General features: G+C 41.3%; 3 protein-coding genes across 6 annotated transcripts in view; 1 reads left to right on the top strand and 2 right to left on the bottom strand.

Annotated features, from left to right (window-relative positions):
- LOC132838568 (E3 ubiquitin-protein ligase RNF166) overlaps window positions 1-8,122 on the bottom strand; it is a 29,433-nt gene extending 21,311 nt beyond the window's left edge. For 3 of the 4 annotated variants that reach the window (XR_009647652.1, XR_009647651.1, XM_060858961.1), the window contains exon 1: window positions 7,549-7,956. Coding sequence is in view for 2 of the 4 variants with exons in the window: in XM_060858961.1 (XP_060714944.1) it covers window positions 7,549-7,859 (311 nt within the window). In the remaining 2 variants the exon portion in view is untranslated. The other variant, XM_060858962.1, reaches the window with a different exon arrangement.
- A 122-nt stretch (window positions 8,123-8,244) lies between these two features.
- Window positions 8,245-18,463, top strand: ctu2 (cytosolic thiouridylase subunit 2 homolog (S. pombe)). Its single transcript, XM_060858958.1, has 15 exons — window positions 8,245-8,536; window positions 8,651-8,725; window positions 9,275-9,353; window positions 9,439-9,498; window positions 9,740-9,800; window positions 9,886-9,995; window positions 10,539-10,810; window positions 12,483-12,618; window positions 13,657-13,788; window positions 15,289-15,380; window positions 15,490-15,590; window positions 16,161-16,302; window positions 17,792-17,858; window positions 18,056-18,114; window positions 18,220-18,463. Exons 1-15 carry the CDS (start codon window positions 8,481-8,483, stop codon window positions 18,281-18,283), a joined length of 1,506 nt encoding a protein of 501 aa, XP_060714941.1. The 5' UTR covers window positions 8,245-8,480; the 3' UTR covers window positions 18,284-18,463.
- Window positions 18,464-19,328: 865 nt separating this feature from the next.
- piezo1 (piezo-type mechanosensitive ion channel component 1) overlaps window positions 19,329-27,524 on the bottom strand; it is a 96,218-nt gene continuing 88,022 nt past the window's right edge. Inside the window, exons 38-51 of the mRNA XM_060858946.1 lie at window positions 27,058-27,246; window positions 26,690-26,939; window positions 26,414-26,531; window positions 26,103-26,250; window positions 24,619-24,833; window positions 23,923-24,081; window positions 23,331-23,478; window positions 22,837-23,025; window positions 21,693-21,785; window positions 21,413-21,585; window positions 21,201-21,323; window positions 21,032-21,111; window positions 20,228-20,423; window positions 19,329-20,034 (exon numbers count right to left, since the gene is read on the bottom strand). Coding sequence (XP_060714929.1) covers window positions 19,779-20,034; window positions 20,228-20,423; window positions 21,032-21,111; window positions 21,201-21,323; window positions 21,413-21,585; window positions 21,693-21,785; window positions 22,837-23,025; window positions 23,331-23,478; window positions 23,923-24,081; window positions 24,619-24,833; window positions 26,103-26,250; window positions 26,414-26,531; window positions 26,690-26,939; window positions 27,058-27,246 — 2,337 coding nt within the window. The 3' untranslated portion in view covers window positions 19,329-19,778. The remainder of the gene's footprint in view (window positions 20,035-20,227; window positions 20,424-21,031; window positions 21,112-21,200; window positions 21,324-21,412; window positions 21,586-21,692; window positions 21,786-22,836; window positions 23,026-23,330; window positions 23,479-23,922; window positions 24,082-24,618; window positions 24,834-26,102; window positions 26,251-26,413; window positions 26,532-26,689; window positions 26,940-27,057; window positions 27,247-27,524) is intronic.

The raw sequence follows: 27,524 nt of genomic DNA on the forward strand, positions 1-27,524 counted from the left end.
CCAAAGCTACTTTTTTTTTCTTCCCACTTTCATCAGCATCTCTCTCTCCCCCTCTCTCTGTAATAACATTCACACTTTGCCATTTCATTTTGCTGTAGTGAATAATTCAGGAAGCAGCTCAACTCCACGTTCGCCCCCGGTTGCCTACTGTACGGTTTGCCACAGCGGGAGAAATATTCCTGATGCTGAAGAAGTCAGATTAGTAAGCTTGGCTGAAAATGGCTTCCTACTTAACATAAAATAAACCAAGACACTCAAAAAGGACCCAGGAGAGAGTGGGAGGCTTGTTGGAGCCTGAAAATAACTTGACTAAACTAAAACAGCAAGAAGAGAAAACAAATAATCTGTCCCTGTCAGTGGGAAGAAAAAAAATTCAATCTCTTATAGCAAAGAGATAATGTGCAAACAAAGCTTATCTACATAATAGCATGACTCATGAGCATGTGTTTACACCACAATTAATTACTAAAGTTTAAAGACAGAAACCTTCGATAATTTCTGCTTCAACATAACTAAATGGTGTAAAAACAGAAAACTCATTATGAGTTTCACATTACAAACAAACTCCTACTATAAAACATTACTGCTTGTTGTTACCTACATAGTATGATTAAAATTTCAACCACATCTACAGTAGACAGCCCCATCATCATTGTCATTAATAATAATAATAATAATAATAATAATAATAATAATAATAATGATAATGATAATAGATCCTTCACTGGGAATAAAGCACAGAGGCCACATCTCCTTCACCATGGTTGAGGCACAGAGCCCATGCCTCCTTGGCTGAGAATGAAGCACAGAATCCATGCCTCCTTTACTGGGAATGAGGCACAGAGGCCACACCTTCTTCACCAGGAATCAAGCACAAAGGCCACACCTCCTTTACTGGGCATGAAGCACAGAGACCACGCCCCCTTCACTGGGAAAGAAGCACAGAGGCCACACCTCCTTTACTGGGAATGAAGCAGAGGCCACACCTCCTTTACTAGGAATAAAGCAGAGGCCACACCTCCTTTACTAGGAATGAAGCAGAGGCCACACCTCCTAGCTTGTTTAGCTACTCATTTACAGTATATAGGAAAAAATAAATACCTACAACATTACTGCTTATTGTTACAGCTACACTACAGCTACAGTTAGATAAAAATAGATTTCTACATTATAGGGCACCAATACAGCAACAGTTATAATAATAAAACCAGTATTCTCATTAATATAAACATACATACAGTATATACAGCAATATTTAGTAGATATATTACTGTGCTATAAAGGAGAAGGTAGCTTAGGTAGGTAGCACTTTGTGTTCCTGAAATAAAGACTATTCAGCACAAGTACAGCTGCCCCCTAGTCTCCTAATTTTAAAGAAATCTGAAGGCAGTGTCACACATATCACTCTCTGTGGAGCTAAAGTCATAACTCCTCCACACACAGGGCAGAGTTGAGAAAGACTTTAAAGAACAAACATGACAGAGGGAACAATTTCTGAACCGCTAAAGCATTCAGTGTAATGCTGTGATGTAATACTGTACTGCAATAATGTCATAAACAATGTCATCAGGCAGGAATTAGGCAGTTGTTGCGAGGTGAAAGTGGAATAGCAGTGCAGGCTCACGTGTAATTAGAGTTGAACAGGACGTTAATTGCTTTGATTCGAGCGACTGCATGTGAGTTATGATGCTGATCAGTTTGGGAGAGGAGGAGATCACGCCAGGACACACACAGCTCAAATCCCACTCAAGCCTCTGGCATTCAGTCTGTGTGAGACTGTGGACGCTTAGCCAAATCCCAATCCCCTCAGAGCTGCACAGGTGTGTGTGTGTGTGTGTGTGTGTAAGAGAGAGAGAGAGAGAGAGAGAGAGAGAGAGAGAGAGGGAATGGTGATGAAATGCTGGAGTGATCACAGTAGGCAATGGTTGAGATAAAGAAGGTACACAAATTGGGAGTGTGTGTGTGTGTGTGAGTGAGAGAGAGAGAGAGAGAGGTGATGAAATGCTGAAGTGATCACAGTATGCAAAGGGTAAGATAAAAAAGGAACACAAAGTGGGAGTAATTGTGTGTGGGTGTGTGTGTGTGAGACAGAGAGAGAGAGATAGAGAGAGAGAGAGAGAGAGAGAGAGAGAGACAGACAGACAAAGAGAAAGGTAAAGAAGTGATGCTACTAGGCAGAGGGTGAGACAATGCTAATATATTACAAAAAAAAACAAAAACAAAACAAAAAAAAAACAGTAGACAGACAGACAAAAACACACACACATGTACACACAAACACACAGACCTTCTCTCTCAACAAGATGTTCATGCTCATGTAAGATTTGGAACTGTGTGTAACTTTTCTATTGTAGAACAGCCGGCAAAATCGGTCGGATTCCAGCACTAAAATGCTGCTTGTTTCGACTAGAACACTGAAGATGTCAGGGCTTTGGGCTGTATTCAGATTTACCTTCCAAAAGTTATGGCAATATTTACACAGGAAACGGTGCATGTACTCATAGAAGAGGCCGTGCAGCTGCTTAAACTGATTATTTTTGGGTGCGTTATTCAGATTATTCAAATTCCCTGCATGTAGTTCTCGTCTCAGAGGTTGCCAGATTTCCTTCAGCAGAAGTTTCTCAATCACATCTAGTCTTTAAACACAAGCGCTGGCTTTTAATCCCGAAAAGAGCAACCAGGAATGAAAATGCAGACTGAAGAGGAAAATAAAAAATAAATTAAAAACAATAAATTATTATTATAATGCAATTTTCTACCAAACTTACTGAAGCCTTGTGAAATTCAATTTCACAACAATCCAACAACAATTGAGTGCCAGTAAAATTAAAATTAGAAGAGGAAGGAGGGAGGGGCTGTTGGCCACATGTTGGTATTTATTTAAGAATATACATCATGAACAATGAATCAATGATCAGAAAAGGAACCTTCTTCTCTAATTTCCAGCTGGATGCCTGAGCACGTGAAGGGCTTTTAGTTTATAACTCAGATTAAGCAATGATAGCTTGCACATTTTAAACTCGGTTTTACAGTTGTATTGCAGTAAACCCGAGGGATGGCCGGGGTCAGTGGAACGGAACGCTGCTCAGTAGTGAACAGAGCGTGAGGGGCAAAGTCGCTGGAGAACAGTTGGCCGTTTTCAGACATAATTGGATTCTGTATTCGGGTCATGCTTTTAATGGGATGTGAAGATGGAGATATCAGGTCTATGAGTTAGCTCTTACTTCTTGCTGACCCAAGAAAGTATCTGTTTCCCAGCAGTGCAGGCTATTGACTCCTACACAAAGAAATAAATGAGGACACAAACAGCAAGGCAGAGACACAAAGACAGCATGAACAGTTGCGCTGAGGTCTCCTACTCTTCAGATCTTAGTGTACAGAGTTCACATGCAATGTGGTTGTGCCCTCTTTCATCGCAGCTACCACACTGCAAGGGGTGAAGGTCAACACAAGCTACTGTTCACAACTGCTCTTCTTTTGGTCCCATTTCTTATGTAGGCTTTAGAATGGTGCTGTTAATGTAAATCACAGAGGATACAACATCAGGGTTTGACCCAACACCTGTTACCACTATTGTCTAAAACCAATCAGAGCGAACAGTGGATGATACGTCATCAAAGCCTACAATGGAAAATATGTTCAAATAAACTCATTTAATTAGTCATTAACTTAACTCATGCATTGCTGCTACAGTAGATGATTTCGCCAAGAGACATCATTTGGGTTTGTTGGTGTGATCTTTTGGAGGACATGTTATAGTTAAGTGCCTGACCAAATAACTATGAACCTCACTTTTATATTCACATGGGACTGAGGTGCAGAACTCATTACTTTAACTCTGAGCTTGAGGCACAGAAGTCCACACCTCCTTCAATAGTAATGAGGCACAGGAGGCCACACCTCCTCTTCAATGGAAATGAGACACATGAGGCTATACCTCCTTTTCAGTAAAATTGAGGCACAGGAGGCTACACCTCTTCTTCAATGGGAATGAGGCACAGGATGCCACACCTTCTTTTCAATGGGAATGAGGCACAGGATGCCACACCTCTTCAATGGGAATGAGGCACAGGATGCCACACCTTCTCTTCAATGGGAATGAGGCACAGGATGCCACACCTTCTCTTCAATGGGAAAGAGGCACAGGATGCCACACCTTCTCTTCAATGGGAATGAGGCACAGGATGCCACACCTTCTCTTCAATGGGAAAGAGGCACAGGATGCCACACCTTCTCTTCAATGGGAATGAGGCACAGGATGCCACACCTTCTCTTCAATGCGAATGAGGCACAAGAGGCCACACCTACATCATTATGGGGTGAGACACAGGAGGCAACACCGCCTCTTCAATAGGAATGAGGCACGGGAGGCCACACCTCCTTAAATAGGAATGAGGCACAGAAGGCCACACCTTCTCTTCAATGGGAATGAGGCACAGGATGCCACACCTTCTCTTCAATGCGAATGAGGCACAAGAGGCCACACCTACATCATTATGGGGTGAGACACAGGAGGCAACACCGCCTCTTCAATAGGAATGAGGCACAGGAGGCCACACCTCCATCAATAAGAATGAGGCACAGGAGGCCACACCTATTTCACTGTAGTGTGAGGCATAGGATTCAACACCACCTTCAGTAGGAATGAGACACAGAGGCTGTTCTGTTTACCCAGCACAATTTTGCTAGATTTCAGTATTGACATTTCTCACACTGACCAATGGCTTCTTCCCTTAAGCCATCACTATTTTTTGAATACATTACACTAAGTGCAGATTTTACTGTAAAGCAGGTGAGCACTATAGCCAATGCTTTCCTCCCTATCTCCCTCCCTTCTGAAAATGGAGGCTCTGATGAAGTGGGAATTGGATTAGTCCATGTCTTTACAACAGTTTTCGTGATGCAACTTCATCAGAGGTCCAGGAGCAGCAAGTGGGTCAGAACGTTTAGCTGTGTTCATGGAGGAGTTCCTGCTGCTGCAGTCCTGACCTCCATCCTCCTCAGACTGCTCACTATACACACATGCACACAAACACATTCCACTTGCTCCTTGTAGTGAGAAAAAACCCTCAAAACTCATTTATAATGGGTGTAAAAGGGCAGTCATTGTCTTCAAGCAAGTCTTAATAAGGGTGAACCACGCTACCCTGGTGCTATGTAAGCCATGCTTTAGATACCAATTTTAAGTGAGTTCTTTTCTGTTCTCATTTCTCAGTGCATGGGTTCAAATTCATACCTACAGTCTACAGCTGCCACACGTTACACAGAGCAGTTTCTGACTGCTAATGCTAAGCTGTTCATTCTTCTCTTAGCTACACCAGCATGGAAACCCTAGTGTGTGTCTGTGAGAGTGATATAAAGAGGTTACCCTCACAGTGTGCATTTTATTAGAATTTAAGCTATAATTAGATTGTCATGCTGCTCTGTCCCTGATGTGGTCTTCCTGTAATCAGTGTGAGAGGTGTGTGTGTGTGTGTGTCTGTGTCCAGCAGCATCATGCATTTTTAACCCTGCTAGATTTGGAAGAACAGTGTTTCATGTGTATTAGTGATTTGGATTTGTTTTTTCCACAATAATTTGCCAGCATTTAAGAATGATAATTACAACATTTTAATAATATTCTGTCCATTTTTTCTTGTACATAATCTTGACATCTTGTACATAAGCATATCCACCCATCCATTTTCACAGGATTAAGAGGATCTAATCCTAGGGGACTCGGGGCACAAGGTGGGGGCCAATCAACCTACAACATGTCTTTGGACTGATGGAGGAAACCAGAAATCCCCCAACCATGCCTATTCACCTCCTATATCCATTTGCAGCCATTTTATCCATAAATAAACAAGGATAATATTAAATGTGGAATTTACCTTCTCATACCATCGCATCCCTTAAGCTGAGCATGTGACACTTGTTTACTTATAGATGCTCACTATCTCTTAACTTCACGGCTCTATATTTGTACATAAAAACACATCAAATGATCTAAGAGAGTAAAGTTTATCTAAAGCTACTGATCTGCATCCAGTAGGTAGATTAAAATCGGTATTTGTAGCCAAATCTTTTACAGGCAATATCCACAGTACAACAGGTAAAGTTAGTGAAGACTGATCCTGACACTGACCAATGTGCTGTGACTATGTTAGTCTTTCAAACTAGGAAGGAGTTCATACTGCCATGAGGGAAGCATCTCAGTTTCTCACCACAAACAAAGTATCACGTACATCAAATATAACCCGATATCAGCTACTCTGTAAGTGCTGCTTGAGAACGCTAATGACTCCATGGCCGTGTCAGGAAGCCTGGAGCCAAGAAGCTGCTTTCCATGTAGGAGTAATTCGTTTTAATCACATTTAAACCGACATGGAATTAATCTTGTGCTCGAACAAAATTTTCATTTGATCTTTTTATTTTTTGGTGGGCAGAGCTTCACCGATCCATGAGTATTTAAACCACAAAGAGAGATCATGGCTTATAAGAGTGTTATTAGTGGTATTTAATTTCCTGACAACAAACCTTGAGAAAAGAGGGAAGGGAAAAAAAATGTGTGTGTAACAAAAAAAACCGCATACAGAAAACTCTGATAAGCTTTAATAGAAGTACACAGCTCTTTAGAGTTAACAGGTAAGACTCACAGCAAACATAAGAAGTTTGTCAGTCTAAAAACAATATGATTGTTGATGGAATTGAAAACATTAATCATGACGTTGAACATCGCGTTCATCTTGATTTAATGGAACTCTGATAAACACAATCATGAGATTGCTTCTGATATGAGACAATTTTGTCCAAAATCCTTCCTTACCCTGCCTACCTATACCAGCACCTAAAGCTCTTAAAGGCTTTTGCTGTATTTGAAACAAACATCCGTCCCACCACCGCGCTCTCAGACCGAGACCTGCTTCCTTTTCCTGTTCTTGTTCATTCGACACAACAGTCGTCTCACTTTCTTTGCTGCTCTCGTCTAACCGTTTCGATGCAGGAACATCCACAGCGACGCTCGTCTCATAACATACGTCCCGTGCACACGACACCATGCTTGCTTTGTTCTGCTTTCTCCTCATGCTTATGCACAGTAACATCTCTGGAGTATAAGCTGCACAACAGACACATCATGCAGTTAATAGAAAAAAAAATGAAAGAAAACTCAATCAGATGGAAGAAAAGGGACAGAATACAGAGCGGCGTCTCATTTTCCAACCTGTCTGAGACACAGAGGCTTCAGTAACAAAGAAACAGTGACAACAATAGAATAGACACACAAAGAGGATGGAGCTGCACGTTTAGTAGCTCATTTTAAAGGCTGCATATTTTGTACGTTTAGATATTGTATATTATCTGAAACATATACAATAATATACACCGTGGACCGAGTGCCAAACCTTTGTTGTGGCTCATTTGTGAAATAAATGCACAGGAACGGTGGATGATGTTGTTTATGAGCAGCAGTAGAAATGCCAGAGGTGTTTATTAGGTGAAAGTGATAATGCACTTTCCATATGTCCATATGGAAGAATGGCAGTGCAACATCCAGGTGTTACTCACGTATGAGCGCAGCTGGCGATGCTGACGGGTTTGTGATAAACCTCCAGGCAGATGGGGCAGGAAAACTGGCTCTCCAGACTCTCTCCGTGTTGCAGCTGGGGCTGGGGATGAGGCTGTCTGAGCTGGGCAGCTGAAACAAAACTGCGGAACATCGCCATGATGAACGCTGTAACCCTCCTCCTCTCAGCTGCTGCTTCAAAGAGACCTTTTTCCTTTCTTCCCCTTTTGCTCTGGGTCTCAACACTGAGCTCTCGACCTGTACAACTCCCTGTGTTTTGAAAATAAAAGTCAAACGGCGTTACATAGCACATCTGTCCAGAGACCACATAAAGCACACACACACTCTCTCTCTCTCTCTCTCACTCTCACACACACACACTCACACACACACACGCCGTTGAAGCAAAGAAGTAAACATTACCAGCGTAGCTTTAACCAAACCGTTAAGTTAGTAAGCGAAGTGCTGTATGGGTGTTGTAGTTTTGTCAATAAACACCTTAGCGGCACGATCGCCTTAATAAACTACACTCCCCATAATGCATTGCGACAGCTTTTTTCCCCAAACAATAGACGCGCTCGATTTCATGCAAACGAATCTCAACGTATTAACTACTGACTTTCGTAAACGATTGCTGAAAATACTACCTTGCAATTATAACGTTTGTGATAAATATCAGACCAAAACAAAACGCAAACAAACAATTTATCAAGAGAACTGCCTAACCGACAATTTTTTTTGTCAACGTCAGTAAAATGCGCCACCATCGAGACGGAGCAAATGCGTCATCAAGAAGCGTCGATGTAGATAGTAAATGATAACATTTACATTAACAATTTCGGCTCGTTAGGGTGTTTTATTACTTATTTTATCGTTTTTCTTTCGGGATTATTGATATTTAGATGTTTTATTGCTTTAAAAGCAAGCTTTAGTCATGTGTCAGGTTGAAGAAGAGTACGAAAGACACCTAGAAAAAAAGTCTCTGCCTGCGTGAGTTTGTTTACATAAATTGCTTAACACTTTATGGTCATGTTGATAGTTGACGTTGATGTATGTGGTGGACATAATATAGTGTTATAGTGTGTGTTTAACTTCTGACTCCAGAGTTTCAAAGAAATGCATGAAGTGCAAAGATTTCACCGCAGTGCTCATCATCCGAGTGGGAGATGCTTTCTGCAGGTAAATAGTCTCTAAATCACACAGATTTAAACTGGGTCATGAAGCCATCCCATCAAGCCTCCTGTCTTGAGCTTTTATCATAACGGGTAAAGAGAAAAGAGTTCTTCAAAGAGATTTTCTTGTTGACTCCATTTACATCCTGATGGAGAAACTGGGATCTATGAAACTTAGAACCATGATCTTAAAAGTTAAATCATGATATCTAGTGTTTGTTTGTTTGTTTGTTTGTTTAATTAATTAATTAATTAATTAATTTTATTCTATTATTTTTGTTATATTTTATTGATTTATTTGTTTTATTTATTTGTTTATTTTGTTTTTGTTTGTTTTTATTGATTTATTTTTGTATTTATTAATTTTTATTTGCTTATTTTGTTTATTTATTTTGTTTTTATTTATTTATTTTATTTATAAATTTTATTTATTTTTGTTTTTAAAATTTTGTTTTTTATTTATTTTATTTGTTTATTTGTATTTATTTATTTTATTTAAGTTTTGTTTTTAATTTACTTATTTTGTATTTATTTATTTATTTTTGTTTTTATTTAGGGGCTGCTTCAAGGAGTACTTCATACATAAATTCCGAGCCATGCTTGGGAAGAATCGTGTCATCTTTCCTGGAGAGAAGGCAAGCATGGATATAAATCAAGTGTGATCATCATCGATATACTTGACATATGACCTATTAAAGGTTCTCGGTAAATTTCTTTCAGGTGCTGCTGGCTGTTTCTGGAGGATCAGCATCCAGCTGCATGCTAGCACAAGTTCAAGAGGTAAGCAGTCAGCTTTTCAGGTACTGGGGATTCACCAGTACATTTTCATATCACAAGAATTGCCTTATTATTTGAACATATAAGCTAGCTTAGTTTTTGATAATTTATGAATATAAGTAATACAGAAAAAAATGGCTTCACTTTATAAGATGTCTGATAATGAATGTCAGCGTAGCTGTATTACACAGTGTACAACTAATTTCAGACATGTTTCTAAAATGAAATGCTACCCTGTTTGCAGGGCTTAAGTGGGGACGCACCCAAGAAGTTAAGATTCATGCCTGGCATTATCTACATAGATGGTAATTACGGTTACAGTAATACTAAAACAGATTAGTGTCTCTTAGCTCAATGAAGGTAATTCAGATCATCTTTTCTCTGTTCTAGAGGGTGGTGTGTGTGGTCAGAATGCTGAGGAGAGGGAGAAGGCTGTAGTTCAGTTGGAGAGCATTTTCAGAAAGACTGGATTTCCGTACTACATCGTCCCACTGGAGCAGGTAACCAGCCTCAGGAGAGATCAGTTTTAATGAACATTGCATGAATGATGAGCTGTATAGTCAGACCTAATAAAATGACCAGTGAGTGTATTTTCCCCTTCACTGTTTTGAGTTTTGTAAAGGTAATTTGATCGTGTTCCCACTTGCTACACTGTGATCCTGCGCACCTCAGGCATCAGCAAGCGAAAACTCCTGTTTTTTCAAACAGTGTCACAGCTCTAAAAGCTTGCCTGTTCTAATTACAGTGCAGTCCCTCATTACAAGTCTGTGCTTGTTAATGCTTTGATCTTTGTAACATCATTTGTTTTGGCCTCATTATTTCTGTTTTTGGAGCAGGACTGTCATTTCCATGTCTCCTTTCAGGCAGTTGCATCATCTTCGTTATCTCCGATATTCCCAAATAGCATACTTTTGATGCAGTTGTAGCTTTTGAAACTCTAAAACACAGGAGCGATCATTTGACCTTTATTCTTATTACCGTAGCTGTGTTTGGGTTTGAGTTGCTCTTACAGCTGGAGTGTCGTGTTCATGGCTGTGTCTCAGGTCTTTACTCTGCCAGATTCAGTACTTGAGCCTGTGTGTAGTCGTGAGCAGCCCTCTTCCAGCACCAGCTACAAAGCAGCAGTGGATCAGCACATTCGGCGTGAGGTAACCCGGGGTCACGGGGAGGCTGCAGTGGAGGAATCCAAGGATGCCTTAGGCCGACTTTGCCTGGAGACCTTCACATACAAACCTGAACACAAACTGGCTTTAGAGGGACTTTTCTCATCTTTGAAAACCTTAACAGCCAAACTGGACATGCTGCACACACTGAGGTAAGCTTTTTGACTACACCGTCTGCATCATGACATTAAAGACATATTGCTGGGATTCAGTATAATGTATTAACCACAGATTTACCATGGTAGTGGACCAAGCACCAAGACTTTCTGTGATTCACTATGTCATTTTTCTTACTTATGTTACTACAAAATTAAGGACTTGAAGCAATTATTGCGGCATAAACCTTCCACCTTCCATCCACCTTCTTAATTCTTTTAGAAGCACGCTTTTTTCATTTCATTTATCCAAGATGCAAGTCTGGAAATATTAACAGAGGCTTTTTCTTGTCTTTTAATATCATGTTTATGGTTTACATTATTAACTTGAGTAACCTGCGTTATCATTTAAAATAAATAATTACTTCATCTGTGGTGCAGCATGTAGCACTAATGGAATAAACTCTGGTTAATGCAGTTTTTAGTTGGAATTTTATATATATGAACCATTCTGGGGTGAAAGATACACACTAAAGACATAAAAAGTGCATACTTGGGAGATCATCTCCAATAACTGGGAATAGAGTGTCCTTTTAGTATAGTAGTGTACTTTAATATCTGCCTGGCTTTTTGGTTCCATTTAACTGCAAAACCTTTTGTCTCCATCATAAATGGCTGTTTTAATAGCAGTAATAATAGTGTGTTAGTCTTCACAAGGCCCTCTCAACCATCTCTCACTTTAATAGCCTGTAAACACTAGACTTACACTTTCTGCCCTTAAATTTTCTACTTTTCAAAACAAACCTTTTTGCTTTGTCCCTATTAAAATGAGTAAGTGGGCTTTGTGAAGTTTAAAGATTATTTCTGGAATCCTTTTGTTTAATTCAGCTTCCTTAAGCGTTCCGTTCCAGCGCTTGAATTACATCAGGGACTTTTAATAGCACAATAGTGAGGCAGGTCTTTAATTTTTCATCACTTATATTGCTGTCTCCACTCCATGATACTCCCCATCTGTCTCTACCCCACCCACCCAACACGCACACACACGCAAACACACACACACCTCTCTCTCTCATTGTCGGTGGCGTCTGAGTCATCAGGGAAAAGCAGGGCCTTGAAGTATGCCCTGAGTTCAGTTTCAGTCAATAACTCAGAGTGCCTGCAAAGTTTAATGAGAAGACCCAAAGTGATTGAGAGCTTGTGTGAGAAAGAGAGGCAGGTTCAAGACTTTCTCCAGGGTCCGGAAGATTGCTAAAGCCGAATATGCTAATCTGAAATGAGGGCGTGTCAGGGTTTTTTCTGGATAGACAGATGGACAGACCAAGAGACCGATAGTTGGATAGACAGATGGATAGATAGACAGACAGAGGAACAGAAAGATATATAGATAGAGAAATGGACATCCATTAGAGATAGAGTAGAGGCCAAAAGTGATGTCCTACCTAAGAGAAATGAGAATTCTCCTCTTCTCTTTTTTTAAAACTTTTGTTTGTCAAAATTTAATTAGACACAATTAAACATGCCAAACTGCATGGACATCATTGTTGTGTAGCAATACACAAAGAGGTTGTGTAGCAATAAAGAAACCATTTATTAGTTCTGTTAACTATCAGTCTGTTAACATCTAGTCTTTAAAGATTGGATTATGGAAGATTAAAGCCATGTTCTGTGGTCCAGCTCAGCATGCTTATGCCTGAAGGTGATCGAACGTGTGTGTGTGTGTGTGTAGGCAGCACCTGATACTGTATATTGCCCGGATAAACGGCTATTCTAAGGTGATGATGGGAGACAGCTGTACACGTCTGGCCATTAAGTTGCTCACTAACATCTCCCTGGGACGAGGGGCAGCTCTGTCAGCTGATACGGTGAGTGTGTGCATGCCAACACACAGGACTAATTAAATAATATTAATTAACCATCTGTAGTAATGCATTGGCTAACAAACAAGGGAATTTTATAGCTAACATTAGCATATATATTAGCACTATGCATATTGCATGTGTAAATCATCACAGCTCCACATCAAAGCGTCTCAGACAGACCTGACGTGTTTTTACACACTCCTGGACAACAGGACAACTGAGCTAAAGCAGCTGTAACTGATATAATTAAAACAAAATGAAACATAGCTATTAATAGTGAAGTCTGTCCAGACTGTTGATGGTGTTCAGGGTTGCCAGATCTCTCAAAGAACTGCCAAGAAAGGCAGGGGTGGAGGGAGAAAGAGACAAAGAGAGGGAGCAAGTGAAGCAGAGAGAAAGAGACGATTGTCTTGAAGTTTTTGTCCTTATCTTCTGTTCAACACCGTAGTATTGCTAGTGAAAACCAGTTCCTGGAAAACTGTTAAAACGAAGCTCCCTGTTTGAGAGAGTGAAGGTTTATTATGCCTCATCTATTAGAATCCATGTTTTATGTCCAACAGCCTGCTTTATTATGCAGCCTGTTGAATGTATTATTGGATACTCAGACATGTGGTACTGAGAGCCTTGTGTTGAACAGTAAGATCTGCTCCACTGTAACACTACTCCTGTGCAACAGCCATTAATAAATAAAGAGTGACACCGAATAAAGTACTCATACCATGTACTCTAGTACTGTTTACATGTGGTCTGTGATTGGTCTGAATCTCTTTTATGAAGTAACCTGGATAATAAGGTTTTATGTGTCTTGGCATGATGTACTGTAACAACATAACGCTGTCATATAACAAAGGACGTGCACTGGCTCTGTAAAAGTCAACAACCACAAAAATAAGATCATCATAACACACGAAAGTGTTCTGTGATCTCTGCCACAGAGCCAGCATTAGGCCCCTGAGCAACATCTTAACTGCTCATGCTGCTCACGCTGCCTCACACCAGATACAGAGCCATAGTCAATATCTATCCATCTCTATTTGCCAGGCTTTCTCAGACTCTCGGTACGGTGACGTGGTGATACTGCGCCCCATGAGGGATTACTCCTCCAAAGAGATCGGCTTCTATAACAGGCTGTTTAAAGTGCAGTCTGTTTTCATCCCAGGATTGGACACTAAGGTGAGAGTCTGTGAGAAACTCAGTGCTCTACTCTCTGCTAGCTTCTGCAGCCATGCAGCTTTTCTTCCCTGAAGTTATTATATTTCACTCTTGCTAAATGTCTGTTATTACTATTCTTGTAATCCCTGACAGGATTACTCCTAAGTATGAGCATTTATTTATTTATTTATTCGTAATAAATTTTGTGTAAGGTCTTGTAACAAAAGCAGCAAGCGGGCTCCGGGAGTGTACGTGATTCTGGCCGTGAGGTTTAATCGTCTACATTTTTCAAACTAGCGAGGTGTGATGGTGGGCTATAAAGCAGAGGGAGTGAGGAACTGGACACGGTGCAGCTCGGTTACATCCCCACTTTGTGTGTCTTACTGCCACAGTGCCACAGACATCAGTGTAGCGTCAAGGCTCCGCAATTTGTTTTTGCTCCAGCGATTTGGCGAAGGACGGTAACGTAGCATCGTTTATCAGAGCTCAGGAGACAAGAGCGTGCAACGAAGCTGAAGGAAGACTTCATCCAGACTAACGGTGTCCAGAGTAAATCAGAGGCTACGAGGCGTCAATGTAGCAGGCACTAAGATTAAATAGGAGTAGTGAGGAGGACTTTTAAGAGTTTCTTCATTAGAGGAGAAAATGGCAGAAAGGTGAAGAGGGAGGAGAAATGTATTGTATATTTAATTTAATTAAATATTGTATACAATATTTAACAATGATAGTGAGTTTATAAGATTAGATGGTGTAGGGATTATGATTGATCACAACTATATTAGAGATAACATCTCCGTCACAGCGCAGAAATGACACGTACTGAGATTTATAGATTTTACATTTTTAACATACAGATTTTAAAGCAACTCTAATATGAACAGGCATAATCGTAATTCCTACATGATATAGTCTGAAATATCTTAACATAGAGACAAAGTAAAGGCTAACAATAGACCAGAATTTAAAAAGCCCCCCCAAATTTATCTATTTATTTTATTTAAATAAAATAAATAATTTTATTTAAATTATTTGTTTATTTATTTATTATTGGGCAACCAATCACTGTCTTCGAAAGACTGTATCATACCTAGGAACAGGGTTCAGCACAGCCTCCTCTCTGTATCACTTTTAAGATAAGATTCCTAGTTAGAAATGTTTTAATTTAAATTAGGAGCTCCCTGAGATCATTCTTAGGGTATTTATGAATATCGGCCCTGGACTTGTGGATCCCTGTATGCAGACGTCAGTACCTACCAAAAGCATTGAACCAGGGACTGGGTCATGTCTGTGCACTGATGTGCACGAGGAGTGAAGCTTAGCCCGTCTGCTCTGATCCTACAGACGAACCACTGTAGCACGTAATGCTGTCTGCACACACAGGGGGTTTGTAGTATGTGTAGAATGATGTAATTATTTATCCATGTCTTTAATATGTCTGTTTATGGAGGCAGGAGGAAATACTCTGTCTTTAGGTTTCATTGATTCATGTTGACGTTTCTTTGTGTACTATTTTTCTTTCAGACTGCTGATAAAGCGAGTATCCAGCGACTCACTGAGAGTTTTGTGGTTAAACTCCAGGCTGACTTCCCGTCCACCGTCAGCACTGTGTACAGGTTAGGTGCACCTCACATGGACACTAGACCAGGCCACACCCACACGCAGTGTTTGTTTGTTATTTTTCATTGCACATCCATGTTAGAAGGTATTTGATTTTCTTCCTAGAACAAGCGAGAAGCTGCACACAGCGTGTCCTCCTCAGAGCTCCAGCACAGAAGCTGCTGCTAAGTGCCTCCTCTGCCTCTGTTCGCTCGACACCAAAGCAGGCAAGTTGCAGCACTGACCCTGAGGATATTATTATCACCTCACACAGCTAGTAGCTGTCTCTTCATCACATGCTTCGCCTGAACTTTTATTTCATTTTCTTCTCTATACACTCGAAACAGTTCATATCTGAACTTACTTTAACACAAGAAGTCCAACACAAACTGCTGGCTCATTATCGTTTGTGAAGTTTTTTCGAGTATCATTTTTAATGTTACATCACAATAAACATGCTGTATATGATCAGGCCTTCTGGTATTCTGCAGTTTTTCATGATTTTTGCTGTGGCTTTTTTTCCAACATTTGACATACAAGCAGGGTTTTTGTTTTGTGGAAAACTTCTCGAACCGAAGAAATTGCAAGCAGCAGATGGGAAGATACATGGTATCTATGATAGCTGTGGTACAAATGACGTTCCACTGTCTCGAATTCCTGTTGATATTCACCACAACTGTATTCTATAAATAGGCACCGCCCACCACCTTACCTTCAACAGTCAAGCTCCTTTCATTGTACAGATGATGGTAATTAACATCAAGTTTAATGCTTGGTGGTGTTTTTTTTTTATATAGAAGAGGCCACTGCGTTTCATGCCACGCTGATGTCAGAGCAGCTGTCCCGTCGTACGCTGGAGGAAAAAGGCCAGAGTGATGTGGGCTGTTGTCAGGGACAGAATCAAGCTTGTGGGGACGGTGGTTGCTGCTCTACATCCAAGTGAGTAAGACTACATATTTCTGTTTTCTTCCCAGGTCATGACAGTAAGGGAAGTGTGTAAAACGTGTGAATACTACAGCAGGAGGAACAGAACACTTGTCTGATGAGTCATCATCTCATCTCTGACTAACTTCTGACTAGATGTAATCACGTTGCTTGTGGACGTCACTGCTCAACAACCTCCCTGTCTGTTATCTTCATCATTTTTGGAAGGTAGAGATTTGAGACAGCAGCAGATGAATGCTAAAGCCATGTCTAATGATAGAGATGAATATGTTCCTCTGTTTTTCTGTTCCTGTGAAAACTCACGTTTTGTCGATAATGTTATCAAATTTTTTTTGTTGTCCTGCTCTTTGCTGTAACACTTTGGCAGCACCTTACTTGTGTACGGTCATGCAGATAAAGCTTGTTGAAATTTAAATGCAGAGAGAGACAGAGCAGAGAGAGACAGAGCAGAGAGAGAGAGAGAGACAGAGCAGAGAGAGACAGAGCAGAGAAGAGAGAGAGACAGAACAGAGCAGAGAGAGACAGAGCAGAGAAGAGAGAGAGACAGAGCAGAGAGAGACAGAGCAGAGAAGAGAGACAGAGCAGAGAAGAGAGAGAGACAGAGCAGAGAGAGACAGAGCAGAGAAGAGAGAGAGACAGAGCAGAGAAGAGAGAGAGACAGAGCAGAGAAGAGAGAGAGACAGAGCAGAGAGAGACAGAGCAGAGAAGAGAGAGAGACAGAGCAGAGAAGAGAGAGAGACAGAGCAGAGAGAGACAGAGCAGAGAAGAGAGAGAGACAGAGCAGAGAAGAGAGAGAGACAGAGCAGAGAAGAGAGAGAGAGACAGAGCAGAGAAGAGAGAGAGAGACAGAGCAGAGAAGAGAGAGAGACAGCGCAGAGAGAGAGAGACAGCGCAGAGAGAGAGAGACAGCGCAGAGAGAGAGACAGCGCAGAGAGAGAGAGACAGCGCAGAGAGAGAGAGACAGAGCAGAGAGAGAGAGACAGAGCAGAGAGAGAGAGAGAGACAGAGCAGAGAGAGAGAGAGACAGAGCAGAGAGAGAGAGAGAGACAGAGCAGAGAGAGAGACAGAGCAGAGAGAGAGAGAGAGAGAGAGACAGAGCAGAGAGAGAGAGACAGAGCAGAGAGAGAGAGACAGAGCAGAGAGAGAGAGAGAGAGAGACAGAGCAGAGAGAGAGAGACAGAGCAGAGAGAGAGAACTGAATATGTATATGGCCATGCCAATAAAGCTTGTTGAAATTTAAAGAGGGAGACACAGAGAGAGAGACAGAAACCGACAGAGAGATACTTGGCTGTTCTTCTTAAAGCCACACTCAAGCTTGTATTATTAGTTTAGTTGTTCATGTAAGTATTGTTTATATTCCGCTCTTCACATGACACAATCTCACTTGTATTATGGACAGGAAACACATGAACATGCACAAATCACTGACATAAACGAGTCATTATTTCTTTCCTGATATCTACTGTTGTTGTTCGACACTCAGGGTTCCTGTAGCTACAGACCTGAAGAGTCTCCTGTGTTATAGCTGCAGACTGACTGTTAAAGACATGGTGAGAACACCACAGTACAGTACACAGTACACCATCACACACAAATGTGGCTTAGTCAGATTTCCATTTCCCTGGCCTTGTTGTTCAGACAATAGAGAGAAAAAAAACTGCTTAGTTAACTGCTGTTAAATGAGCAGAATTAGGAAACACAATAAAGCAGAAAGGCCCTCATCCACACATCCATGTTTGTGTTGCAGACAGCACCAGACTCCCTGCCTCCGTATATAACATCTGAGGCAGAGAAACGCCAGAGGAGGTGAATAATGCTGACCACATTGGGGCTTTTCTTTCCCTTTCTTCTTTTTAATTAAACTTGACTCTGCACAGTATATGATGCTGCTGATCTACTGTTACTTCACAGGGCTGCGATGAAGACGGAAATCAGCGAGTTCCTATTAGAAGACGACGGAGCAGATGACGAGTAGCAGATCAGGCGAGCTTCAGTGCCCCACACCATCAGGAGCCATTTGGCATTTTAACCACACAGATATCTTTACAGCAGAGCTTTTTATTTAACTGCAAATTTATTTTGTTGACATAAAATGCACTTCCAGTTCTGCAGTTTTTTTTTTTCTGACTGTTTCTAATAAAAGTACATGATGTTTTATTGATCACTTTTTTTTATTATGGTAGTAAATTTCAGCAGTTACAGTAAGTACTGCCACAGAACGGCGACTGTACGGAGGCAGGAATCGTGATGCAGGCGTTCCTCACTGATTTTAATGATACACGTGCTAAATCAGAAAAATGTCCCTCACCAAGAATTTTTCACTAATCACATTTTTTGAAAGTATAAAATGATGACCATATGAATAAATATAAAGAGAAAAGTTCTTTTAAAACACATTTAACCTGTAAAATAAACCATCCAGCCATTGTTGATTGGCACAATTGTAGCTAAATGGCAGTTAAGTGAAAAAATAAACTTGTAAAACGAGATGAAGACGTCACTGCCAAGAAAACCTCACAGTCATGTTACAGTGATGGTTTAACAGACAGCGAATGTCAGTCAATTTGGCAAAAAAATAAAATAATAAATCCCCTTCATGCCCCAGTAGTCAGTCAGTCAGTCAGTTGAAAGATGTCTGATGTTTCCTTCTTTAATTCTGCCCTGCAGACTGAAGTAGCTGACAAAGTAACTACGGTCGTGATTCACCCAAAACGTTTGGCTGGAAATGTTTCTCAAGTTGCATCCAGATGTTTAGAACACACAATAATGTAATGTGATGGCGTCTATAAACAGGATGATGAAATAGCTCAACTGTAAGGTGGGAAAAACCTTGTCAGCTACATTAGTGTTGCAGCTACAGGGTAAAACTTAAGAGGCAAATGTCTGACACTTTATGAATAGGGAACGCTAGACGTTTTTAATGAATCGGTCCTATAACGTAACAGCCGTATTTTTTGCACCAAAAAGTCTTTGACTTCCAGAATTTTCCCTTTTCCCCAAATAACCATTTTAAACGTGTCTTTCTGCATTCCATATGTAAACAGTTTTAAGTTCATTTTCATTAGATCAGGAGTACATTACAATAGTGTTTGTGCACAGAGGACAGAATTAGGACTAGGTATAAAGTCATGTTCAGACAGTAAGGCTGTTTAGGCCTAAGTTTAGTCCAAACACTGCTCAGCCACAATGCACAGAAATCCACACGCCCCCAGTTTGCTTAAGTTTCAGAGCCCAACTTCTGTCTCATTCACACGGTCAAAACAGCTGACCAGCATCAAGAATAAAATTATTATGGACGCCAAACTTGTTACAGCTGTTAAATGACTTGGCAAAAATCACAGCTGAGAGTTCACCCTGAAGCTCCGCAGGACCAGCAGGATCCTAAAAGTCCTAAAGGGAAGTGCTTTACGTAGGACAGTCCTGCAGTAAGCGTCGCTGCTAAAAGGCCATTTTGTCAGAAAAGCGGGAGTCTAGTTGTCTTCTTTCTCCCTGGTCCATTTGATCATAGTCTCTGGTGATCGGTAGAGGAAGATGAGTTTGGAGTAGAGCTCTTCCTCTAGCTCCAGTTCGCCCGTCTCACGCACCAGGAAGATGTCAGTGCACAACTTGAGGATGCGGTCGACACACGGCAGCTCCTCGAACATGATGGAGTGAGAGATCTCACTGAAGAAACCGCGCACAAACTTACCGATCACCAGAACCACTGACACGTACAGTCCCATGATCCTGCAGCAGGGAAACAAGACATGCTAAACATTGTCACGACTATAAAGGAGAGCAGAAGTGATCACATGAACAATAACGTATGTGTTTTCACCGATGGTCTTAATTTGATCACTGACTGGTTAAGCACATTACTAATGTTTTGTATCAGAAGTGGCCTGAGTGAATGTTCTGATTACACACTAGTGCTGCTTACCCGTATCCAGCCAGGAAGCCCAGACTGGGTGGGCTGACTTTGTCATTAAAGATGACCATGGGTAAAACCCCGCAGGCTCCTGCAGATGCATCGCAGTCCGCGATGCTGATGTCCCACCACTCCTGAGCTCCAGTGCCATTCAGGGAGCCGTCCCTCATTAGAGACAGTGTCACGTCCTGATAGCCCTCCTCTTCTCCTAGCACAAAATAGCAGGAGCTTCACTACAAGATCCAAGCAGCTCGTCTAGCCATCCACCAAACCATCCCTCCGTCTACCCATCCACCTAACCATCCCTCCATCTACCCATCCACCTAACCATCCCTCCGTCTACCCATCCACCAAACCATCCCTCCATCTACCCATCCACCAAACCATCCCTCCGTCTACCCATCCACCAAACCATCCCTCCGTCTACCCATCCACCAAACCATCCCTCCGTCTACCCATCCACCAAACCATCCCTCCGTCTACCCATCCACCAAACCATCCCTCCGTCTACCCATCCACCTAACCATCCCTCCGTCTACCCATCCACCTAACCATCCCTCCGTCTACCCATCCACCAAACCATCCCTCCGTCTACCCATCCACCTAACCATCCCTCCGACTAACCAGCCAACAAATCTCGGATATACATCCATCTTTCCATTTTTCCAAGAACATTATATCCACCCCAAGCACTTTAATCCATCCACCCATACATCCATCATACAATATATAAAACAATTATTCCACACATTTATCTACATGTCTAAGTATATTTAATCTGTCTAAAAGATTCATCTATTTAATCAGTCAACTTACCCTCATACAGCTGGCTGACAGGCTTGGCCTCAGCTCCGTTTGGGGCTCTAATGTAGTTGGGGAACATGTGATGCACTCGACTAATAGGGGAGAGACAAAGAACCGCATAATGAACTAAAAATACTTCACACACAAGCATGTAGCAGGCTAATCATTGTTCGACACTTACACAGGCTCAGTGCGATTTCCCAGCAGCAGTGAGGCTAGGTCTGCTCTCACATGGTCTCCAGGCTCCAAACTAATAGAGTGCTTGTCATAAGTGTTTTCCACGGTTCCACCCTTCCCCAAGTCCCTTTAACACACAGACAAAAATGGATATCAAATATCTGTATATAAGCTGAAGAATCTGTGCTACGGGGAAGCTGTAGTGCTCTCACTGACCTCTGAAAGTTCCAGGCTAGACGCAGGGTCATGTCTGCCGGGCTGGTCAGCAGCTCCTTAATCAACTCCTGTCTGCTGGGAGGGCTGATTCTCCACACCGAGCCAGAGCTGCCTTCGATGTTGGCTGTTACAATGTCTTCGTAGCTGTATAGTGTTATGAACTGCATGGCCACCTGTGTGAAAAAGATGCGATTGTATTATTGGATGTAAAATGATTAAACAATGCAGGTTTCCAGTCATGACTGGCTCATACAGAGGACAGAGGAACTGCAACACTCACAGCATTTTTCCCAAACTGCTCTGTGAGATGATCATAACCCTTTTCTGTGAAAGGCTGTATGGACTGCTGCTGCACACTCATGGTAAACAGGGGCTGGTGAGACAGGCAGATTTTTCATTGTATTAAGCTTCTAGAAATATCGAACAGAGCAATTAGTGTACAGTTCATCAATGTCTGATGTTTTATATACATACGCTGCATTAGGTTTGTGTGTCACTGAACAGGTTATTTGCTGGAAAATTTTAGTGTAAAGCCTTAAGAATGAGATTTTGTTTGGTTAGAATGTTAGTGTGTGCTGATGAGCATTCGGGTTTGTTGGAGAATGTTGGGTTGTATTCATAAATGTTAGGATTTATTTATTGTAAAATGTTGCTGTGTGTGTAAGTGAGCAATAAAGCATGTTACAGAATGCTGGGGTGTGTTCAGAAACTTTACATAAAGGTTTCTTTGCTGGAAAATGAAAACTGTAAGGGTTTGTCTGGTGGAGAACATTGGGATGGTTGACATACATTAAGGTTCGTCTGGTGGAGAACGTTGGGATGTGTCAGAGAACGTTAGGGTTTGTCTGGTGGAAAACATTGGGATGTGTCAGTGAACGTTAGGGTTTGTCTGGTGGAAAACATTGGGATGGTTGACATACATTAAGGTTTGTCTGGTGGAGAACGTTGGGATGTGTCAGTGAACGTTAGGGTTTGTCTGGTGGAGAACATTGGGGTGCGTCAGTGAACGCTAGTGTTTGCCTGGTGGAGAACGTGGGGTTGTCGATATACATTATGGTTTATCTGGTGGAGAAGGCTGGGATGTGTCAGTGAATGTTAGGATTGTCTGGTGGAGAACGTTGAGATGATTTGACAAAGGTTATGGTGTGTCCAGTGGAGAAGGTTGGGGTGTGTTGATAAACATTAGGGTTTATCTGGTGGAGAATGTTGGGGTGTGTTGATAAACGTTAGGGTTTATCTAGTGGAGAATGTTGGGGTATGTTTATAAAAGTTAGTTTTTTATTTTTGATAAGATTTGTTTGTGGAGGAATGTTTGGAGCTACTTACTAGTGAACGTTAGATAATTGTCTGCTCATAAAGTTTGGTGTGTTAGTGGGGGGTCAGGATTGCTAGTGTTGGATAGACTTATGCTTTGACTTCATTACCTCATAACCTCCCAACTTGAATGTCACAGTTACATCCACGGGATGATTGACCACACCCACAACTGATCTGACCAAGGAGATGAAGAGTAGAGGGAACCAGATGATGCAGATGAGGAAAAAGATGATGATGCCACCCATTCCGTATTTCACTATTTTCTTCTTTTTTTGGCCCTTTGGTTGAGGATATTTCTGGAATGAAAACATTGTGATTTGATATCTTGACAAACTGTCAAGTGTCTCCAGTAAACACATTTATTGTTTGTTCTACAAATAAAAAAATTCTTGGTGTTAATTAGCTGATGTCTTAATTCTGTTTGTTTTAGACCATAAAAAAGCCTGGTATGGTTATATTGTTGGATCAGTCCAAAGGCCAAAGGTAGTGATACCATAAGCACTAACAGGTTTAGCTGTGACTCACTCTATTCCTACAGCAAAGTTGCACGTTTTGAACAGACAAACACTGACATAACACAAACGCTGTTGTGCCTCCATACCTTCTCAGTCTCTCGACTGCACTTTATGATAAAAATGTTGGCGTAAATGTCTTCCACACACATCCAGTTGGAGAGAGAGAGAGTGGTGTCGGTCCAGACCCAGTCCATTACTGCCCGAAGCTCCACCAGGAACGGAACCAAGCGGAACCTGGGAGCAACATGGAGCCACACGATATACATATTTCAGCAAAATACCTCAATAATAATCAAGAGAGAGTAATTAAAAAGAAATGGCATTGCGTCTTGCATCGTTTCTAAGTAACAGACACACGTCTGTTGCTATTTTATTTAAAACCTAATCACAGACTAATTCTATTTAGTCAGCATGTCATATGTCATAATATATCATGAGGGTCTTTTATCTTTTTGATCTTTTTTATTATTAAATTGCTGGCCATGGCACATTTATGCCAAAAGTAATTATGCTATATTAATGTAGCCTTTGATTGTATGCCTGCTAGAAGCTGAAATGAAATATGTGCTCAAAGAATAGCTTAACATAACCAATGCAGCTGCGACCACAGATGGCTCCTTTGGCAGCCTCTTTGACAGCTGGGGGGAAAAACACAGTTACAATTACACAACGTCTCACCCTTGAAAGAGGAAGAGGTTGAGGTGGTTGTACTTCTTAGTGAGGAAGTTTCCAAGGATGCGAGTGGGGTAGCCACAGCGGATCTGATACGCAGACAGTGTGAAGTAGATGCACTTGACGAAGTACCAGAGCTGGGCCACAAAGTTCTGGCTAAACATCCTGCACAGATGAAGAGGAAAGAGTAGTGGTGTCTTTCTTTTTTAAGTTTAGCATTAAAGAGAAAATCTACAGCGTTTCCTCTGAGGCTTTCGTTTTCAAATATCTGGCGTTTTATTTCATCCTCTTTACGTTTATACACTTAAATACTGTAGCTCCTTTCCTTCACTTTTGGGCTGATCTGAAAGAAAACTGTATTAGATGACATGAGTTCTCCTGAAATATTTTCAGATTGTTACCCTTGATCTTTACTCTGGCCAATCGAGCGAGCCTTTCATGAATTTATAATGTAATGAACTGGAGGTGCAAGAGAAAACTTTCTTTCTTTGGCTTTCTTTTGAGACATTAATATTAATGAACGATTTAAACATAATAAACACATATATATTATCTCTTTAACTAAAATCTCTGATTTATAGCATATAAATGTGACCCATTCATTTTCATGTGCCGGTTGAGGTCCCAGTGATGCGATTTTAGATTCTTTTAATCCCTGGCACTTTCATCAGGCATCCCATGAATCAAAGTAGAACTTCTCACCTCTCAGTGACTGCGGGCAGGATGAAGAACATCCAGATGTGAATACCCAGCACTAGGATGACCTGGAAGATGAGTTTTCCGAGCACAGCCTTGCGCAGGTACAGAGCGCGGTCGATCACCATGGTGCTGAACTGGATGAGGAGCATGACGAGGAACGCTTCAGGGACCTGGTCATCTGAAAGTGAGGTGGCGATGTCTGCAGCAGCCGAATGTTTCTGAGACACAAATCACACACTTCATCACACACTCGACACACGTAGGCTTGTTCTTGCTTGCTTATTTTTTATTTCTCTTTCTACCCATCCTGAGGCATCCAGACATTGTACCAGCTCCGATCGTCTTCTGTGCGATGAAGATTTTGGACCTCCACTGAGACGAGGCTGACTCTGAGAATCCTGAGACATCTACAGATCTACCAGCTCCAGTTGGACTCTGCGATACTATGAGGAGATCTGAACTCCATGTGATCCTTACAACAATACAACACTGTTTGACTGTATATTTATAATCACCCCCTCCAGTGTCACCCATATGAGGATGAGGTTCCCTTTTGAGTCTGGTTCCTCTCAAGGTTTCTTCCTTTACCAATTTAAGGGAGTTTTTCCTTGCCACTGCTGCCTGAGTCACCTCAGACTTGCTCATAGAGGATAAATACATACACATTGTGAACTAAATATATCTAATATTAAGAAGAATTTTGTATTCTACTAATCTTTATATTATTCTTTATATTAACCTTTTGTTCTATGTTTATGTTCTGTAAAGCTGCTTTGAGACAATGTCTGTTGTAAAAAGCACTATACAAATAAACTTGAATTGAATTGAATATTTTTGACAGGAATTGAACCCTCTTGGCTCTGTGTTGGTCACATGCTCTAAAGGCATATAGAAAGTCAGTAAGTAAGGAAATTCTTATTCGAGCTTAGAGATACGATAAGAAGTGACCATTTATGATAGGCTTTAGGGTATGGGTATGTGTCATGGGTATCGTAGTGCAACTGATGTATTAACAGGACATTTTGAACATATGAAGCCAAATAAATCCAGCAAAGAAGAAAATACAATAAAATCAATAAACATACTAAAGCTTCTTGAGCCAATGCCTTATCCATGCTGACACAAATCATGTGCCAATGTTACTGAGAACCTGGAACTAATCCACCTCAAGCTATTGCATGTTATGCATTCTGAGATGCTTTTCTGGTTACATGAGTCATACAGCCCTCTCATCATCTCGAACCAGCCTGGCCAACAGTCACTCTGTGATTCTGTGTCATTCTTTAGAGATTGTTGTGTGTGAAAATCCCAAGAGATCAGCAGATTTCTGAAATGCTCAAACACATCCGCACCACGCTCAAAGTCACAGAGGTGAACAGTGAACAGTGTGAACAGTGAAAGCTCTTGAGCTGTATGAGGCATGATTGTATGCATTGTGCTGATATAAGAGTACAGTATAGAAGCAGAGTAAATACATTCGTACTCACTCCAAAAGCCCAGAAGCCAAACACAATGACGATGAAGTCCACCACATCAGTGAGGAACATCAGAGCGTAGACATCAGTGGCAGCTCGGTACTCAGTATGCAGGATGTTGTGGATGAACATCTGCGTTGGCTTATAAGTGTTCCTCACCCTGGAAGAGAGAAAGAAAAGGAAAAAAGGGAGAGAGAGAAGGAAGTCACTGTAGAATACACTGTATTCATCAGGGTATTACATTTTTAAACATGCAGTTGTTTTAACGCAGTATCGTAACTAGGCCAATCGATACAGAGTAAATGAACCAGAGTTTTACTTACGCCGAGATGAAAAAGTCTTTGAGTTTTTCTCCAAAAGCCTTTAGCTTTTTACTGGCTTCCTTTCGACGCTGACCCTTTGCCTTCTTCTTCTTCTTCTTGGTTTCTTTTGCTGTGGCCTCTGGGATAGATAAAAGACTACTTTATACGTCTTATAAAGCAACACGTACAACTTTAAAGTGTGTTAAAGCAACAGAGCAGGCTAAAATTAGACATAGACTGTTTTCCATTACACTAATGAGGTCAGTGAGGTTTCTGAAGTTTCCTTCTTTAGATTACCTTTGTCTGGGGATTTCTTTTTACGGAAGCGCAGAAGACCACCTTTTTTCTTGGGCTCTTCAGGTTCAGGTGTTATTTCTGCATTTTGGGCCTCCTCAGGCTCTGTCTGGGTTTCAGTCTTTGTGTCTGTCTGAGGATCGGCCTCATCAGGCTGGACCGTTTTGTCCTCTATCAACTTTTCAGCTTTCTTCTTAATTTCCTCTGTGCTCTTCTCCTCCAGAGGTCCCTCCTGGTCCCACAGCCCATAGCGCTGAGAAGGAAAGACAGGGACACTCTGAACTTACACGATCTCCTGATTACAAGACTGTACAGTTCCTGAGATGAGAGCTACACATCTTATGTTGGAGAGTGGGAAGCGCTTGGGTTACCTGTAGCAGAGAACGGTGAAAGAAAAGGGCCAGCAGCTGTAGCAGGTCATAGCGGATGTAGTTGTCAGTTTTCTCCAGACCGAGGATCCGTGGAGGAAAGTAGGGCTTGTTCTCGTTTAGTCTCATCTCATATTCACTGTTCCAGGGGAAAAAGCCAAACTGGAACAGGTACTTGACCACCACCATGACCTTGGAAACAATAGAACAGGCTGAAACTATGTTTTGTTTATTCGCATCCAGGGCAAGAAATGTACTGAATGCTAAGATGCTCTAAGCCAGGGGTCGGCAACCGGAGCCGCAAGTGGCTCTTTCATCCCTCTGCTGCGGCTCCCTGTAGATTTGGAAAATAAATAATTTAAATTTATTTTATTTTTTAGTTAGTTAGTGTTTTTTAAAAAATGTAATTCTAAATTCTAAGATTTATGATGCTCTTGTAACATTAAAATAAACCGTGTTTAATTTGTTTG

The sequence above is a fragment of the Tachysurus vachellii genome, chromosome 23, assembly GCF_030014155.1.
Source record: "Tachysurus vachellii isolate PV-2020 chromosome 23, HZAU_Pvac_v1, whole genome shotgun sequence".
In the NCBI taxonomy this organism is placed as follows: Eukaryota; Metazoa; Chordata; class Actinopteri; order Siluriformes; family Bagridae; genus Tachysurus; species Tachysurus vachellii.

Coding starts and splice junctions, on each gene's coding strand:
- ctu2 (XM_060858958.1), top strand. CDS start 8,481: ATGTGTCAGGTTGAAGAAGAGTACGAAAGACACCTAGAAAAAAAGTCT. Junction 8,726..9,274: donor GTGGGAGATGCTTTCTGCAG/GTAAATAGTCTC, acceptor GTTTTTATTTAG/GGGCTGCTTCAAGGAGTACT. Junction 9,499..9,739: donor TGCTAGCACAAGTTCAAGAG/GTAAGCAGTCAG, acceptor CCCTGTTTGCAG/GGCTTAAGTGGGGACGCACC.